The 17279-nt window shown below is 47.2% G+C and overlaps 1 protein-coding gene across 1 annotated transcript in view; it reads right to left on the bottom strand.

Moving 5' to 3' along the window:
- Positions 1-17279, bottom strand: part of RAP1GAP2 (RAP1 GTPase activating protein 2) — a 186987-nt gene that overhangs the window by 55583 nt on the left and 114125 nt on the right. The window contains exon 4 of the mRNA XM_081220432.1: positions 4365-4400. Within this exon, the coding sequence (XP_081076558.1) occupies positions 4365-4400 (36 nt within the window). The remainder of the gene's footprint in view (positions 1-4364; positions 4401-17279) is intronic.

Below are 17279 nucleotides of genomic sequence, written 5' to 3'. Positions count from 1 at the left end.
AACGAAAATGTCACCTACTCTTGTGGTGAAGATTAAATGTTGAGAGTGTGTTAAGCCCTTGGAAGACTGATCACTATATAGTAAAACTACGGGTAGGCAGCATTTTCATCTTGGTGCTTAAATATCTCCACCAGGCTCTCTCAAAGCCAGTAGGTGATAGGCGAGGATAGGAACCTGCATCTTCGGGTGTCTTCGATGCCCACATGTTGGACCTCATGCCACACCAGCTCCACCCCCCCCCCGGTGGGAAGGTCCAAGGGTGACAGGCAGGCCACCTGGTCCTCATTCTGCTGCTGTCGTACTATCCATGACCCTTGACAAAGTTGAGCCTCTTGCAGCCTCCATGGCTTCATCTGCAAAATGAGGATTCTAACACCCACCCTCCCGCCTCACAGATGTGTCACCACAAGGGACAGGTACCATGGCTGGGCCTGGATTAAAGGGGATCATCTGCATTTATCTGGAAAATGCTCTTCCAGGGAGCCGGGCCCAGTCCTATAGTCACGTTCTGAATTAACTAGGCTTTGAGGGAGGGGGGCACATGGTGTTCCCAAGATTGTCTGAATAAATCTAATGAGGGTGTGAGACGCTGGGACACACAGGGACACAGTAGGAGAAACAGGTCCCCTCTAGAGAGAAGAGTGTCCAGAAGCGGCTGCTGCCTGATCATAATACACATCAGCATCTTGGCCTTCCATGGCGCTCCCTCCGTTGTCTCCTTTGAAGCCCTCAGCACCTATTTCCGACGAGGAAACTGAGGCCCAGGGAGTAGGTTGCTGGCCTAACGTCACACAGCTTGTGAGTGTCAGCACCTGGATTTGAAGCTGGACTGTGTGTCTACAAGTGTGTCTACAAGTGCATGGTCCTATCCCACAGCTCTCAGAGCCCAGGACTCCTGCTGACTGGGTGGATTTAGACTTGGGCTTCTCCAGACTTGGCTGGGCTGAGTCACCTGCGGCGCTGTTCAAGAGGGCATGGGAGGGCGTGGGAGGGCGTGGGAGGGCCCCCTCCCGCTGGACAGGTGCTCCTTTCCACACACAGGGATAAAAACCACCTGAGTGGCCAGCAGACCCTGTCCAGGGAGGCAAACTGGGCGGATGGGGATGGGGGTGATGTCAGGAGTTTGTTTTGCTTGTTCTGCACTAGTCATCCCTGCCTGGGAACAGCCCCGGGGCAGGACAGCAAACCTCCTCCTGTGCCTTCCCCCACAACAGAGCCACCACGCAGCACTGGGCCGTCTCTGTGTGTCATTCTTTGCAACAGGTATTATGATTATGCCCCCCTCCCCCATCCCCAGCCGTGAAGACACTGAGGCTCAGAGAGGTAGAGTGACTTGACCAAGGATACTCAGCTAGAACTTGAACCTAGGACCAAAGGGATCCAAAGCTTGTGCACTCAGCCCCTGTTGCTTCACAGGGATTGTGCCCTTCTTCAAATCCCTAGACTCTCGGTCTGGGAGGTCAGGAGTCCTGGATCTTAGTTTCAGCTCTTCACAACTCTGAGTGCCCTGGATACTTCACTGCTCTGAGGCTCAGTCTTCACGCCCACAGCATGAGAAAGGGCACCCACACTCAAGGACAGACTCCAGCCACACTTCATAGAAGCCGCTTCCCATGTGAGTTTCATACAGGCAGAGGAGTTGGAAACTGTGGCCCTTCGGAGGCTGGGACCCAGTGGGCACATGGTAGAGGCCCAAGCACTGGGAAGTCCGGTTTCAGCCACCAGCAATCTCAACTGAGATGAAATTGACCAACAGCCCAAGGGTGTCAGCCGCCTGCCGTGGAGACACACAGGAAGCAACCAGACCCCTGGGACTTCCCTGGTGGTCCAGTGGTTAAGACTCCATGCTTTCACTGCAGAGGGCCCGGGTTCAATCCCTGGTCGGGGAACTAAGATCCCACAAGCTGCACAGCGTGGCAAAAAAAAAAAAAAAAAGACCCCTGTCCTTGCCAGGCTCCCAATCTAGTTGAGAGGACAAGCCAGCAGCCTCGAAACATGAGGACAATGAGGCCGGTTAAGTGGGGCTGGAGTCTGTGCTCAGAGAAGCCCTTTGTTGGGGAGGCCGGGGGCCCTGGCTAGCGGTGAGGGGTGAGTGGATAGTGGGAGCAACCAGAGAGAAGGCAGGGTGAGCCGCAAACTCCCCGCCAGCTTGCCAGAGTGCAGGGATTCCATGGCTCGAGGTGAAGATCCCAGCTTTACTGAGCACCTATTACACACTGCCTCCCATCACTCACTGTCAAGGCCGGTGCCCTCCCTGTTTCCGCAACTTGACTGTACATTCCCTAAATGCACATAAATCAGTTTGTAGTCTACACACTGCTGGGCACAGAGCAGGATTTTAATAACTTGCTCGTGATAATGACACAACCACTAATAATAGTTTTCCCTCAAACAGTCCCTCCCCCTCCCCCCTTAGGGAGACCTGGCTTTCCCATGAGGACCACGCTTGCTGGTAGCAGCTGCCTTCTCAGCATCTCCACCTGCATCTCTGGCCCGTTGTGGGCACACTCTCTGCCTCTCCTCCTAGAGCTTCCATCACTACCGGATCCTCCTTCCTGGAGCCTGCAGCAGCTACTTAGGGTAAAGAGCACCATAATATAGTGGCTAAGCCTTGAAGCTACTTACTAGCCCTGAGCCCTTAAGTGTTTTATTTAATATCTCTGTGCCTCAGTTTTCTCACCTGTGAAATGGGGATAATAATACTATGCCTACTTCCTGTGGGCCTTGTCAGGAAGACATGAGATAACGCCTGTCAATCTCCGAGCCCAGAGAAGTGCTTCTAATACGTGGGCTATTATCAGCATCTTCTTCCCACCTACATTTATTAAGCCTTCTGGACCTCCCCCCCCATATTCCCTAGGGCAGTGGTTCTCATTTGTGAGCCCTGACCCCTTGGTGAGGGGTGATTATAAAGGACCCCCAACACTGAACACTGATTTTTGTGCAATGCCTACAAAGTATTTACATATTTCTCATTTCATCCCAACAACCATGTAAGTGGGTATTTTACATGTAAGCGGGCATTCTTATTTATAGAAGCTGTGATCTTGTGATTTATAATAAGAAATATATATTTGGTCTCCATGCAGTTTGAGGCACAGAGCTCCTAAAACCCCTGGAATTTCCTAGGTGATCAGAGCAACGGGAGCATCTTTTGTTACAGCATTTGCACTTTTGTCCCTGATTCCTAAAACAGCTCCAGAGCCATAAAGGTGAAAGGAGTGTCTTGTTATAAGTTTATGCTAATGAGGTAACTTTTGGGAAGCCCCTAAGGATGGAGGCTTGTTGCCAGGAGAACCAACCCCGATTAGACGGTTGGAACTTTCAGCCCCACCCCCAACCTCCAGAGAGGGGAGAGGGGCTGGAGATTCAATCAATCACCAATAGCCAATGATTTAATCCATCACGCCCATGTAAAGAAGCCTCCACAAAAACCCAAAAGGACAGGGTTTTGGGAACTTCCTGGTTGGTGAACACATGCTGTGCCCAAAGAAGGCATAGAAGCTTGCACCCCTTCCCACATACCTTGCCCGAGGCCATTCTTCCATCTGGCTGTTCCTGAGTTACAGCTTTTTATAATAAACTGATAATCTAGTAGTAAACTGTTTTCCTGAGTTCTGTGAGCCACTCTAGCAAATTAATCGAACCCGAGAAGGGGGTTGTGGGAACCTCCGATTGGTAGCCAGTGAGTCAGAAGCACAGGTGCCAACCTGGACTTGGGATTGGTGTTGAAGTCAGGGGAGGAGGGTGGTCTTGTGAGACTGAGCCCTTCACCTGTGGGATCTGACACTCTCTCCAGGTAGACAGTCTCAGAATTGAGTGAAACTGTAGGGCACCCAGCTGGATTCGCAGAACTGTTTAGTGTGGGAAAACTGCCCCACGTCTGGTGTCAGTGAGGTGAGAACAGTGCTGTGAGTAGACAGAAAACAGGAGCGAGAAGCTTAGAAAAGGGAAGGAACTAGTGCGAGCAAGTATTAGGTGCAGGATTTGAACCCAGGTCTGTCTCCCACTCCGCTGCTCTACCTCGCAGACGTGAGATGAGCCCCCTAAGAAGGAGCTTTCTTTCCAACCCATTCCAGGAACAACGGACCCTCTCAAACCCGCCCCACATCCGTCTGCCCTGCTGGCAGGTTCTGTTTGTCTTCTCTCCATCCTTCAGGCGGGAGCCGTCCCAGAATCCTCTGTGCCGTTCGACATGGAAATGGCCTCAGGGGGTCCAGGCCATCAGGACTGTGAGTTCTCTCTTCTCTGCCCTCCCTCCAAGGACCCGAGTTTTGCCTGTGGGTTCTGCTGGTGTCGTGTCCGCTGAGGTCACTGCAGCATCCCCACCCGGTGCTTGGCTCCCCGACAATGAGGATGCTCACCTGCATTTTCTCCAGCATCTCAAAGAACTCCGCTGACTGAAAGACACAAAGAGGGCGGGGAGAGAAAGATGGGGCATCAGCCAGGAGGTCTGCTGAGAAAGCCTGTCCGTTGACTGTCTGGAAGCTCAACCCAGGGCTTCCCCCAGGGACAAAATTCATTTGGATCAAAGAGAAGATAATTTGATCTTGCCTTTGCAGGGCTGGAGGGCCAGAATACCCCATACAACAAGAGGGGGAAGAAAGCATGCCCAGGCTGGCAAATGGCCCTGGGGAGAACAGTTACTCAGTCTCTGTCAAGAGGGAGGGGTCCCTGGGAAAAGCCAAGGTCTGCAAAACGCCTGTCAGCCCTGGGATTCAGCCTCCAGCAGGATTCGTGTTTGGGATGTTTTCAACGCAACAGTGAGGCCAAGATGTCCCACACAAGTAGTTTTCCAACTTTTGTGGCAACACACAGCTCTTCTGTCTTCTCACAGAAGTCTCACTTAGAACTCCAACATACAAAACCAGTAAACGCACAGCTGCTCTGGCCAAGGCAGAGCCCCTGATGTGCCACCTCTGCCTGTCCCTGTCCCCTGTCCCCAAGGCACCTTTTGGGACCCAAGAACTGGTGAGCAAAACCTAAAAACCATTGAACTGCAGCCTCCAGTGGCCTGGATGGGTTATTTTTAAAATCGTAAACTACATAAATCCAAACTTTTAACCTACTTTGGTGCCACCCTTGTAAACTCCAGGTAAGACCAAAAGGAGAAAAAGTGGAATGAAAGGGTGAGGGACTGAAAGCTCTACCCTAATAAACACATGCAGAGGTTGCCCCAGAAGTGTCCCCACTTCCCGTTCTGTGAAAACAGCTACACTTTTTTGTCGTAAGATCACTGCCCACATCGGGGCACTGGCAAGCCACGAGTTAATGAGCGCCCAGAAGAGACAGTCCCCAGATGAATACGAAACAAAAGAAAGCAGTGAAAAGGAAGCATGTCCTTGTCACTTCTTCATGCACAGGCAGGGCATCCACCCTGCTTTCCTCTGCAGGCACCAGTGGGCCAGAATTGCCTGCAGCCCCGTCACCCTCAGCATTCTCAGAAGAGAACCACCATGGAAAGGACCCTTGTGGAGTTACCTGCAAGGACCTGGCCCTGCTGCAGACTCCAAGTGACCTCTCCCAGGCTAAAGGTGGCCCATCAGAGGCAAAGAGTCTCTACCCCCCAGCAGTTCAGGTTCCAGGGTCTGGAAACCCCACTTGTGAATGTACAGGGTTGAGGACAAGCTTGGGTCACCCACATCAAGCACCCTTGACCAGAAGCAGCCATCAAACACCCAGCTCTCAAACCTATCCTTCCCACTTGTTCTGTGTATTCTTACCAACTCCAATCTCCAGGATACCAAGAATAATAGACATAAAGAACTTATTCAGATCAGTAAGCCTAAAAAGATGAGCAAAAAGAGGACAAGGAGGTAGAAACAATCAACAGTTTAAATACACAGACCTCTGACCCAACAATTCCTCTTCGAAGAATGTATACTATAAACACACTTACACATGAACACCAAGATGGATACAATATAATGGCCATTGCAGCATTTTTTTGTAACAGCAAAAAATGGAAACAACTTAAATGTAGGAAATTGGTTAGAATAAGCTACGTAGAATAAAATACAAATACTATGAAAGACTGTGTGCCAATAACTGAGATGAAATGAACAATTCCTAGCAATACACAAACTACCAAAACTGACTTGGGAAGAAACAGAAAATCTAAAAAGACCTATATTAAATAAAGAGATTGAATTAGTAATCCAAAAACTACCCACAAAGAGAAGCCCAGGTCCAAATGGCTTCAGTTGTGAATTCTACCCCTTAAAGAAGAAGTAATACTAATTCCTCACAAACTCTTCCAAAGATAGAAGAGGGAATGCTTCTCAACTTATCCCATAAGGTTAGTACTACACTGACACCAAAATTAACATCACAAGAAAAGAAAACTACAGACCAATATAGCTTATGAAAATAGATGCAAAAATTCTCAACAAAATTCTAGCAAACTGAATCCAGCAACATAAAAAGAACTACCAGTTGACCCAGCAATTCCACCCCTAGGTATATACCCCCAAGAGAAATGAAAACATATATTAAAAACATATGTCTCTGGGCTTCCCTGGTGGCGCAGTGGTTGAGAGTCCGCCTGCCGATGCAGAGAACGCGGGTTCGTGCCCTGGTCCGGGAAGATCCCACGTGCCGCGGAGAGGCTGGGCCCGTGAGCCATGGCCGTTGAGCCTGCGTGTCCCGAGCCTGTGCTCCGCAACGGGAGAGGCCACAACAGTGAGAGGCCCACGTACCACAAAAATAAATAAATAAATAAATAAAAATTTTAAAAATATATAAATAAATAAATAAAATAAAAACATATGTCTCAGGCTTCCCTGGTGGTGCAGTGGTTGAAAATCTGCCTGCTAATGCAGGGGACACGGGTTCGAGCCCTGGTCTGGGAGGATCCCACATGCCATGGAGCAACTAGGGCCGTGAGCCACAACTACTGAGCCTGCGCGTCTGGAGCCTGTGCTCCGCAACAAGAGAGGCCTCGATAGTGAGAGGCCCATGCACCGCGATGAAGAGTGGCCCCCGCTTGCCACAACTAGAGAAAGCCCTCGCACAGAAACAAGACCCAACATAGCAAAAATAAATTAATTAATTAATAAACTCCTAAAAAAAACAACAACATATGTCTCAAAAACTTGTATGCTCATGTTCACAACAGCAATATTCATAATACCCAAAAAGCAGAAACAACCCGAAAGTCCATCAACTTTTGAATAAACAAATTATAGCACATCCATTCAATGGAATAGTATTCAGCCATTAACAAAAAAAAGAATGAAGTACTGGCTCATGCTACAACATGTATAAACGTTGAAAACATTATGCTAAGTAAAAGAAGCCAGACACAAAAAGCCACATGAGTCCATTAATATAAAATATCCAGGGGCCTCCCTGGTGGCGCAGTGGTTGAGAGTCCGCCTGCCGATGCAGGGGATACGGGTTCGTGCCCCGGTCTGGGAGGATCCCATATGCCGCGGAGCGGCTGGGCCCGTGAGCCATGGCCTCTGGGCCTGTGCGTCCGGAGCCTGTGCTCCGCAACGGGAGAGGCCGCAACAGTGAGAGGCCCGCATACCGCAAAAAGAAAAAAAAAAAAAAAATCCAGAATAGGCAAATCTATAGAGACAAAAAGTAGATTTGTGTTTGCTTAGGGCTGAGGGAAATGGGGGATTTGGAAGGTGATAACTAAAGGATATATGGCTTCTTTCTGAGCTGATGAAAATGTTCTAAAATTGACTGTGGGTAATGGTTACACAATTCTGTAAATATACTAAAAACCACTAAGCTGTAAACTTTGAATGCGTGGTTTTATGGTACTGAATTATATCTCAATAAAGCTGTTCAAAAAGAAAAACTACTCAGTTATTCAAAAAGAAAGCAGTAGATCTATATTGCTTATATAAGATGCTCTCCAAGATATATTAAGAGGTGGGTGCAAATCAGAACATCACATAGAATATGACCCCTTTTTAATAAAAACAAAACCTAAAATAACCTATATGTATGTATATAAATGCACAGAAAATAATACAGAAGAATATACCTCACACTATCAAAAAGTGATTATATGGAGAAGGCGGAGAGAATAGTGAAGGGGGTTTTGCTTTATACATGGCCTGCTTCACAAGCAGGTAGACCTACATTACTGGCATAATTCAATTTCAAAGAAATAAGTTTTGGAAAAGCAAACAGAAAAATGTGCAAAGGACAGGAACAAACAACTTGCTAAAGGAGAAATGTAAAATGACCAATAAACAATTGGAACATGCCCAACCTCCCAAGTTATGAAAGAAATTAAGATAATAGTAAGATAACATCTTTCACCTATCAGATTGGCCACAATTAAAAAGAAAATCCAGTGTTGGCAAGGACTGTAGGTAAGTGTGAGCCTGGTACTTTCTGAAGGGCAATTTGGTACTATGTGTCCAAAGCCTGAAAAATGTTCACGTATTTTGGCCCATAAACCGACTTAAAGGAATTTACCTGAAAGCAATATTTGGGCAACTACACAAAGATATGTATACAAGGGTATCTGTCGAAACACTGTTTATGGGTAAAAAAAGTGGAAAGAGCTGAAGTACCCATCAATGAGGGAAAGAATAAATCATACAAGGAAGTATGCCCATACAATAAAATACTCTAAGAGGAGATCTGTGTTGATTATGCTACTAGGAAGAGTCACGTTGTACTGTTCAGTGAGAAAAGTAGGGTTTAGAACAATGTGACCCCTTTTTTCTCAACATATATGTCTTCATGTTGAATACACACATCACCCTCCAGAGAAAAATATCTTGAAGGATATATGTCAAAATGAGTTATAAGTTAAGGATAATTTTTTTCCTTTTTGCTGTTCAGTATTTTTAAAATTTTCTGTAACAATTATAAATTATTTTTGCAATTAATCAACTGCAAAGACTTCAACACATAAGCAGAGGCTCTGGCATGCCTTTCTTTGCTTCTCCCAACTCCTACTACATGCCTTTCCTGTACCCTCATAAGATGCTGTGCCCAAGGACACAAGTTATACAGCCTTTTGTGCCCACAGAAAGCCCCTGAATTCAGGCCAATTCATTTCCAGGTCTAACCATGGCCCTGTGTGTTATAGACTAAGAGTCACCCCCATATCCAGCTTACCCCCTGGGATCCATATAAACTGGCAACCAAAAATACCTTAGGTGTGTTCCTACACAATGCCCTTGTGTTGGTTAATCAATTAACCCCAAATGATTAAGTGCTGGCAAGGCATGGACTGGTCACTGGAAGTACTAGGCAAGGGTTCCATTTCTAGGGTACTTGACCTTAATTATGAGACAAAGTTACACAGGGTTATGTTACAGATGACCAGTGGTTCAGAGGAGGCATGAAGCACTTCTTGCCGGGAGGTAAGGATATTAGTTCTGTACTGCTGTAGAACAAATTACCCCAAAACTTGGTGACTCACAACAATGTCCATGGGTCAGGAATTCAAAAGTGGCTTCATTGGCCAGTTCTGGCTCAGGATTTCTCAGGCGGTTGCATTCAGGATGTCAGCAGAGGCTGCATCACCTGAAGGCTTGACTGGGATTGGAGGATCTGCTTCCAAGATGGCGCACTCACAAAGCTGTCAGCAGGAGGGCCCAGGTCCCCATCACACAGGCCTCTCCATCGGTTGCTTGAGTATCCTCAAAACATGGCGGCTGACTCCCCCGGAGCAAGTGATCCAAGAGAGAAAGCATGAAGGAAGCTATACTACCTTTACACCATCCTTTCCCTTTTATCCTGTTCTTTAGAAACTAGTGTCCACGACCAGCCCTCACTCAAGGGGAGGAGAACTAGGTTCTGAAGGAGAAAAGCATCAAAGAACTTGTGGACATATTTTAAAACTACCACATCAAGGAAGTCTTCTTGTAAGAGGCTGGGTTCCAACCAGACCTTAAAGGATAAACAGAAATCACTTGATAGAGAGGGTGGAGAGGGCATTACAGGCAGTGGTAACTGTGAGGGCAAAGGTGGAGAAGCACGGTGTGTACTCAGTGAATGGTGAGTGGATGAACCTGGCTGCCTGAGGCCTCTGGGTCAACATCCTGAAGTTCAGACTGGAAAGGAGGGCTGGGGTCTAGGCCTGAGAGATTCCGAACACCAAGAATTCAGGCTTAATCTGGAAGGCGCTGGAGAGTTACTGAGGTTTGGGTACAGTAGAAAGATAAAGTCGTCCACAGTATCTGTGGGGGATTGGTTCTAGGACCCCTGTAAATACCAAAATCCAAGGATGCTCAAGTCCCTTATTTAAAATGGCATAGCACGGTTGCCCCCTTTATCCGCAGGTTCCACCAACTGAGGGTCAAAATTGAAATCTTTAGTTGAATCTGTGGATGCAGAACCCGTGGATACAGAAGACCAAGTCAACAGGAGGGAGCAGAATCCAGTGGTCAAAGCCAGGTATGGGAAGTGACCGACCTGCCACTGGCCGGCTGTGTGGCACTAGGCACGTGATTCAATCTCTCTTACTTCCCTCACCTGAAAGCGGGATCAGCCCCTGCCCTTCAGGGCTCATGTGAGGATGAAGTAAGAACGTGGACAAGAAGTGCCAGGGCCTGGTCCACGGCCAGCACTCAGTAAACAGCAACTACTATAAGGAACTATTAGAAAGTTTGCTCTGGAAACAAGCTTTGTCCTGTTGGGAGATGGTCTAGTACCTTCAGGATAGTTAGCTTTTCCTGATTTAGCTCTTCTTGACTTCATTGGTCTTCCCAGAGGCAGCGTGTTTAGATTACTGTTAAAAATGGGTCTATTTCCTGAATGAAGATGCTCCATGACCTCAGGGCTGGCACAGGTGGTGAGATGAAAGGGCTGTGATTCAGCCTCAGCCCTGAGTAACACACTGGGTGGACAATTGCTGCGTGGACAGTGTCCAGGAGCAGAAATCAGCCAGTGGCAACTTGGCCCCAGCTGGCCTAGCCCCGCTTCATGGTGACTTGTTGAACTTTCCAATGGGACAGTTCCAACCTTGGCAAAGAGCAAGTCTCCTTTTCCACCCAGAAGCAGGGTGACTCAGGCCAGCCTGGAACAGCAGCTCTGGCCACTGAGTCCCACCCTTGTCCACACCCCCTGAGGTTGCTTCACGCGGCCAAGGGCGCACAGCAGGCACTCAATAAATGCTCACTGACTCACTGGCATCGTCCCACAGGCCCTTTAGGACAGAATGCCTAAAGCATTCTTCGGAAGGGGATCCCCCTCCATTGGGAAGCCAGGCGCTGGATTTTCACAGAGAAGTGTAATTCGGCCTTCTCATCAATAGCAGCGGCCCAGCTGTCTAATTTATTATTAGCAACAGCCATCAACACCCAAATCAGAGCAGCGGCCAGCATTTCCCCTTGGGCTCTGCTTTAACAGCCAGTCCAGTAGGATGTGAAATAATCACCGAGAACCAGCACCCAGCCAAGGAAACCACAGGCTGGGCCCCGAGGTTCAGTCCGGGTTCAAGCCGTGTCCTCCCACCTCTCAGTATAGAAACCGACCAGTCTTCCTTCAGAAGAACAAAATGAGTCCTTGCGGGGAGAAGGCCAGAGGAGGTCCGACAGAGCAGGAACAGAAGTGAACAGGAACTGCAAGGCCAGTCTTGAGGAATCTTCCCGATGCCCCTGCTTGTTCACTCTGGTGCCAGCCCCCTGCCCAGGTGGTGAAGAAGTAGAAGCAATGGAAGGGGTACAGCATGTGCGCGTACAGGAGGGCCACCACCCCATCTCAGCACCCTGTGCCCTTCCCGCGGGCAGGAGCGGCCTGGCCTGCCTCTCTCTGGTCCACAGCAGCTCTACACATGGACGTGGCCTTTCCTGGCAGATGGGTGGCCACCTGTTCTCTCCTTCTCGCTGCATCGCAGGAAGGGCCCCCACCAGCACACTCCCCTCTCCCTCCTCCTCTTCTTCCTTTCTGACCCTAGTTGAAGCAGCGCCCACTGCCATCCATCTGCTGCCCACCAGATCCCTGCTGGGGGTCCTGTCCTAGCTCTGGCCTCCTCTGCTCCCCTCCTGCAGGCAGGCTGTATTTGTGTGTGAGCAGCCTTCCTACACCCCTGCCCAGAAGGTACCACACGCCCACTGCTCACACACAGGACGAGGCCGTCTGAGCGCCTGCACCTTGGAACAAGGCTCAAAACGGCACCGACTCACAGGGCTGTGGTGGGATAACGTGAGCCAGTCCGCAGAGCCAGACACAGCACCCAACCAGAACTCGCTCCATGCACAGCAGCAAGTGTCTCCTTATCCCACCTCAACCCAGGACATGCATGAGGAGGCAGAGGCATGTCAACAGCAACCAGAAACGGTAAAACAAGACAAGGATGGAGGACAAGGTGTCTTCCACCCCACACAGCCCCAGGAGAATGGGATGGAGATGTGGGCTGGGTGGTGCTGAGGAGAGGAAGAAAACGGGTCTGAGCAGGTTTCCTCATTACACAGAGAAGGAAGACACCACAAAAGAAAAGGATTTCTGGAAAGTTTTGTAGAGATTTTTGGAAAGCTGGGAGAGCTGGGAACCCAGAGCACACACCCCATCAGGAGCCAGACCGGATGTGTCCCAAGGCCACCCAAGCACAGCACATGCTGTGCCGCCCTGGCTCTGCTGCTGGCTCAGAGGCCCCCATCCAGAGGACATCAGGATGAGGGCCAGCTGGCTGCCACTCTGGTTGCTGGAACCTGCAGAAGAAGGCAAAGGGTGGTTCACTAGAATAGAAGGTCCTTGAGGGTAGGGCTCTGATTATTTTGTTCACTGCTATATCCCTGGATGTACAGCTGCCTGGCACAGAGTAGATGCTCCAGAAACATTTCCTGAATGAAAGAGAATGAAGTGGGCAGGGGAGACTGACTCCTAGGCCTGTGGGTGGCCGGGGCTATCTCCTCAGGATGGCTACAGTCAGGGCAGGACAGGCCAATGCATGTGCTAGTAAGGGCTGTCTCTTCTCTGGCCACAGACTGTACCCCTCACCCTGGACAGCCAACAGGTGTCCCCAGTAAGTTGCATCCAGGTCCTATTCCAACCAAGCCTCCTTCCCCCCTCTCCCCTGTGCAACCTTCATGCTTCTCTTTCCCTTCTTTGGTCTGCCTTCATACCAACTCACACTGAACATAGCTCCTCAGCTGCTTGAGTCCTGCAGAGGCACAGCTTCAACTATGTCAACTTGGGCCAGGAGCATACAAGGCTCTCTGTTACCTATGGCAATGGTGATGCAATGGAATCACCAGGAGAGCTTGTTAAAACACAGGTTTCTGGCCCCACCCCTAGGGAATCTGTATTTCTAACACATTCCCAGGTGATACTGATACTCCTGATCCAGGGACTACACTGTGAGAACCACTGACCTATGGAATTATAATGTTTAATGCAGGGGGTGTGTGAAAGGGACCAACCTGGCCAGAGCAGAGATTAGGCAGGGAGGAAGGGTGGGAGGCTGGCTGGGTTTTTTTAGGACATCTTAAAAATTAGGCAGATTTATATTTAAATCTGTAAGAGAGGATTTGAAAATGCAAATGACTACAAGTACCAGGCAAGTAACATAAAAGAATGAAGAGATAATAAGAGATTGAATCGGTAATCCAAAACCTCCCAGCAAAGAAAAGTCCAGGATCAGATGGCTTCATGGTAAATGTCACCAAACATTTAAAGAAGAATTGGCACCAATCCTACATAAACTCTTCCAAAAAACTGAAGAGGAAGGAACACTTCTTAATTCATTCTGTGAGGCCAGCATTACCAAAACCATACTAAGAAACTACAAGGAAACAAAACTACAGACCAATATCCTTGATAGATATAGATGTACAAGTTCTCAACAGGGGCTTCCCTGGTGGCGCAGTGGTTGAGAGTCCGCCGCCGATGCAGGGGACACGGGTTCGTGCCCCGATCCCGGAAGATCCCACATGCCGCGGAGCGGCTGGGCCCGCGAGCCATGGCCGCGGAGCCTGTGCGTCCGGAGCCTGTGCTCCGCAATGGGAGAGGCCACAGCAGTGAGAGGCCCGCGTACAGAAAAAAAAAAAAAAAAAAGTTCTCAACAAAATACTAGCAAACCAAATCCAACAGCACATTATACACTGTGACCAGGTGGGATTTATCCCAGGAATGCAAGCTTGATTCAACATAAGGAAATCAATCAATGTAATATATCACATTTATGGAATGAAGGGAAAAACCACATAATCATCTCAATTGATGCAGAAAGAGGACTTGACAAAATCTAATACCCTTTCTTGATAAAAACACCCGGAGGGCTTCCCTGGTGGCACAGTGGTTGAGAGTCCGCCTTCCGATGCAGGGGACACGGGTTTGTGCCCCGGTCCGGGAAGATCCCACATGCCGCGGAGCGGTTGGGCCCGTGAGCCATGGCCGCTGAGCCTGCATGTCCGGAGCCTTTGCTCTGCAACGGGAGAGGCCACAACAGTGAGAGGCCCGCATACCACAAAAAAAAAAAAAACAAAAAAAAACAAACCTGGAACACTAGGAATAGAAAGGAACTTCCTCAACATGATAAAGGGCTTTTTTTTTTTAATCCACAGCTAACATCATGCTCAATGATACTGAAAGCTTTTCCCCTAAGACCAGGAACAAAACAAGGATGCCCACTTTCACCACTACTATTCAGTGTACTGAAAGTTCTAGCCAGAGCAATTAGAGAAAGAAATGAAAGGCAGCCATATTGAAGAGGAAAAATAAAACTATCTCTATTTGCAGATAACATAATCCAATATAGAAAACCCGAAGAATCCATAAAAACACTACTAGAGCTAATAAAGGAAGTCAGCAAGATTGCAGAGTACAAGATCAACATACAAAAGTCATTTGTATTTCTATACACCAGCAATGAACAATCTGAAAATAAAATTAAGAAAACAATTCCATTTACAAGAGCATCAAAAAGAATAAAATACTTAGAACAATTTAAACATGGAGGTAAAAGATTCACACACTGAAAACTAAAAAACTTTGATGAAAGAAATTAAAGAAGACTTAAATAAATGGTATGACATTCCTTGTTCATGGGTTGGAAGACTCAATACTGCTAAGATGGCAGTAATCACCCAAAGTGGTCTACAGATTCAATCCAATCCCTATCAAAATCCCAGCTGGATTTCTTTGCAGACATTGAAAAGCTGGTCCTAAAATTGATGTGGGAACTCAAGGAACTCAGAAAGCCAAAACATTCTTGAAAAAGAACTCACAATTCCCAATTTCAAAACTTACTACAAAGCTACAGTGATCAAAACAGTGTGGTACTAGCATAAGGCTAGACATATAGACCAATGAAATAGAATTTAGAGTCCAGAGATAAATCCATGCATTTAGGGCCAATTGACTTTTGACAAGGGGGCCAAGACTAACTGATGGGGAAAGAACAGTCTTTTCAACAAATGGTGCTAGAAAACTGGATACCCATATGCAAAAGAAATGAAGTTGGACACCTATACCTCAAACCATATACAAAAAGCAACAACCTAAACCTAAGAGCTAAAACTGTAAAACTCTTAGAAGAAAACATAAGTTAAATCTTCATGATCTGGGGCCTCCCTGGTGGCGCAGTGGTTGAGAGTCCGCCTGCCGATGCAGGGGATACGGGTTCGTGCCCCGGTCTGGGAGGATCCCATATGCCGCGGAGCGGCTGGGCCCGTGAGCCATGGCCGCTGGGCCTGCGCGTCCGGAGCCTGTGCTCCGCGACGGGAGAGGCCACAACAGTGAGAGGCCCGCATACCGCAAAAAGAAAAAAAAAAAAAAAAAAAAAAAAATCTTCATGATCTTAGATTTGGTAATGGATTCTTAAGTATGACACCAATAAAAAAGGAAATATAAATTACTGAACTTCATCAAAATTTAAAACTATTGTGCTTTCATGGACACTATCAAGAAAGTAAAAAGACAACCAACATAATGGGAGAAAATATTTGTAAATCATATACCTGATAAGCACCTTGCATCCAGAATATATAAAGAACTCTTACAACTTAACAAAAAGACCAACAACCCAATTTAAAAATGGGCAAAGAACTTGAGTAAACGTTTCTCCAAAGAAGATATACAACTTGACAATAGGCACATGAAAAAAATGCTCCACGTCATTAGTCACGGCGAAATGCAAATCAAAACCACAATGAGATACCACTTTTATACCCACTAGGATGGCTATAATCAAAAAATAGAAAATAACAGGTGTTGGCAAGCATGTGGAAACATTGGAACCCTCATACATTGCTGGTGGGAATGTAAAATGGTACAGCTGCTGTGGGAAACAATTTGGCGGTTCCTCAATAAGTTAAACATAGAGCTGCCATATGACCCAGCAAGTCCATTCCTAGGTAGATACCCAAAGAACTGAAAACAGGTACCCAAGCAAATACTTGCACAAGAATGTTCTTCACTTGTACACTAAAGAGCCGCACTATTCACACTTGCCAAAAGGTGGAAACAACCCAAGTGTCCATCAATTGCTGGATGGATAAACAAACTGTGGTGTATCCATACAACGGAATATCATTCAGGCATAAAAAGGAATGAAGTGCTAATAAATGTTTCAATGTGAATGAACCTCAAAAACATCCCATGTGAAAGATGCCAGAGACAAAAGGTCACATACTGTATGATTCCATTTCTGTAAAATATCTGGAATAGGTAAATCAATCCATAGAGACAGAAAGCAGAAGAGTGGTTGCCAGGGGTTGGAGCTGGGGGAGAATGGAGAGCAACAGCTTAATGGGATTTTATTTGGAGGTGATGGAAATAGTTTAAAACTAGGTAGAGGTAATGGTTGCAAAATATTGTGAATGTACTAAATGCCACTGAATTATTCACTTTATTTATTTATTTTTTGGATGTGGACCATTTTTAAAGTCTTTATTGAATTTGTTACACTATTGCTTCTATTTTATGTTTTGGGTTTTTTGGCCCCAAAGCACGTGGGAACTTAGCTCCCCGACCAGGGATTGAACCCGAACCCCCTGCAGTGGAAGGCGAAGTCTCAACCACTGGACCGCCAGGGAAATCCCGAATTATTCACTTTAAATGATTAATTTTACATTGTGAAAATTTCCCCTCAACAACAACAAGAGTTGGGGGACTGAAACAATGGTGAACTGAAGAGTACATGCTCCTTCCAAAAGAGGCAACTGCTGCTCACCTCTGCCAGGCTGCAAGAGGAAATGCAAGCTCAATGTTACCAGAGTTTTCAACTTTTCAGGATAAGCCAGAAATCCAAATTTGTATGTAAACTCTCCCAACTTTTATGCATTGATAACCAATTAAAAGTTTTAAAAATCTCTATGTGGACCAAACAAAATTCATCTATGAGCCACGTCAGTCCACAA

The sequence above is a fragment of the Mesoplodon bidens genome (assembly GCF_964165515.1).
Source record: "Mesoplodon bidens genome assembly, chromosome: 19".
Classification (NCBI taxonomy): domain Eukaryota; kingdom Metazoa; phylum Chordata; class Mammalia; order Artiodactyla; family Ziphiidae; genus Mesoplodon; species Mesoplodon bidens.
The sequence above is the reverse complement of the archived record's forward strand: the minus strand, read 5'-3'. Positions and strand labels throughout refer to the sequence as shown.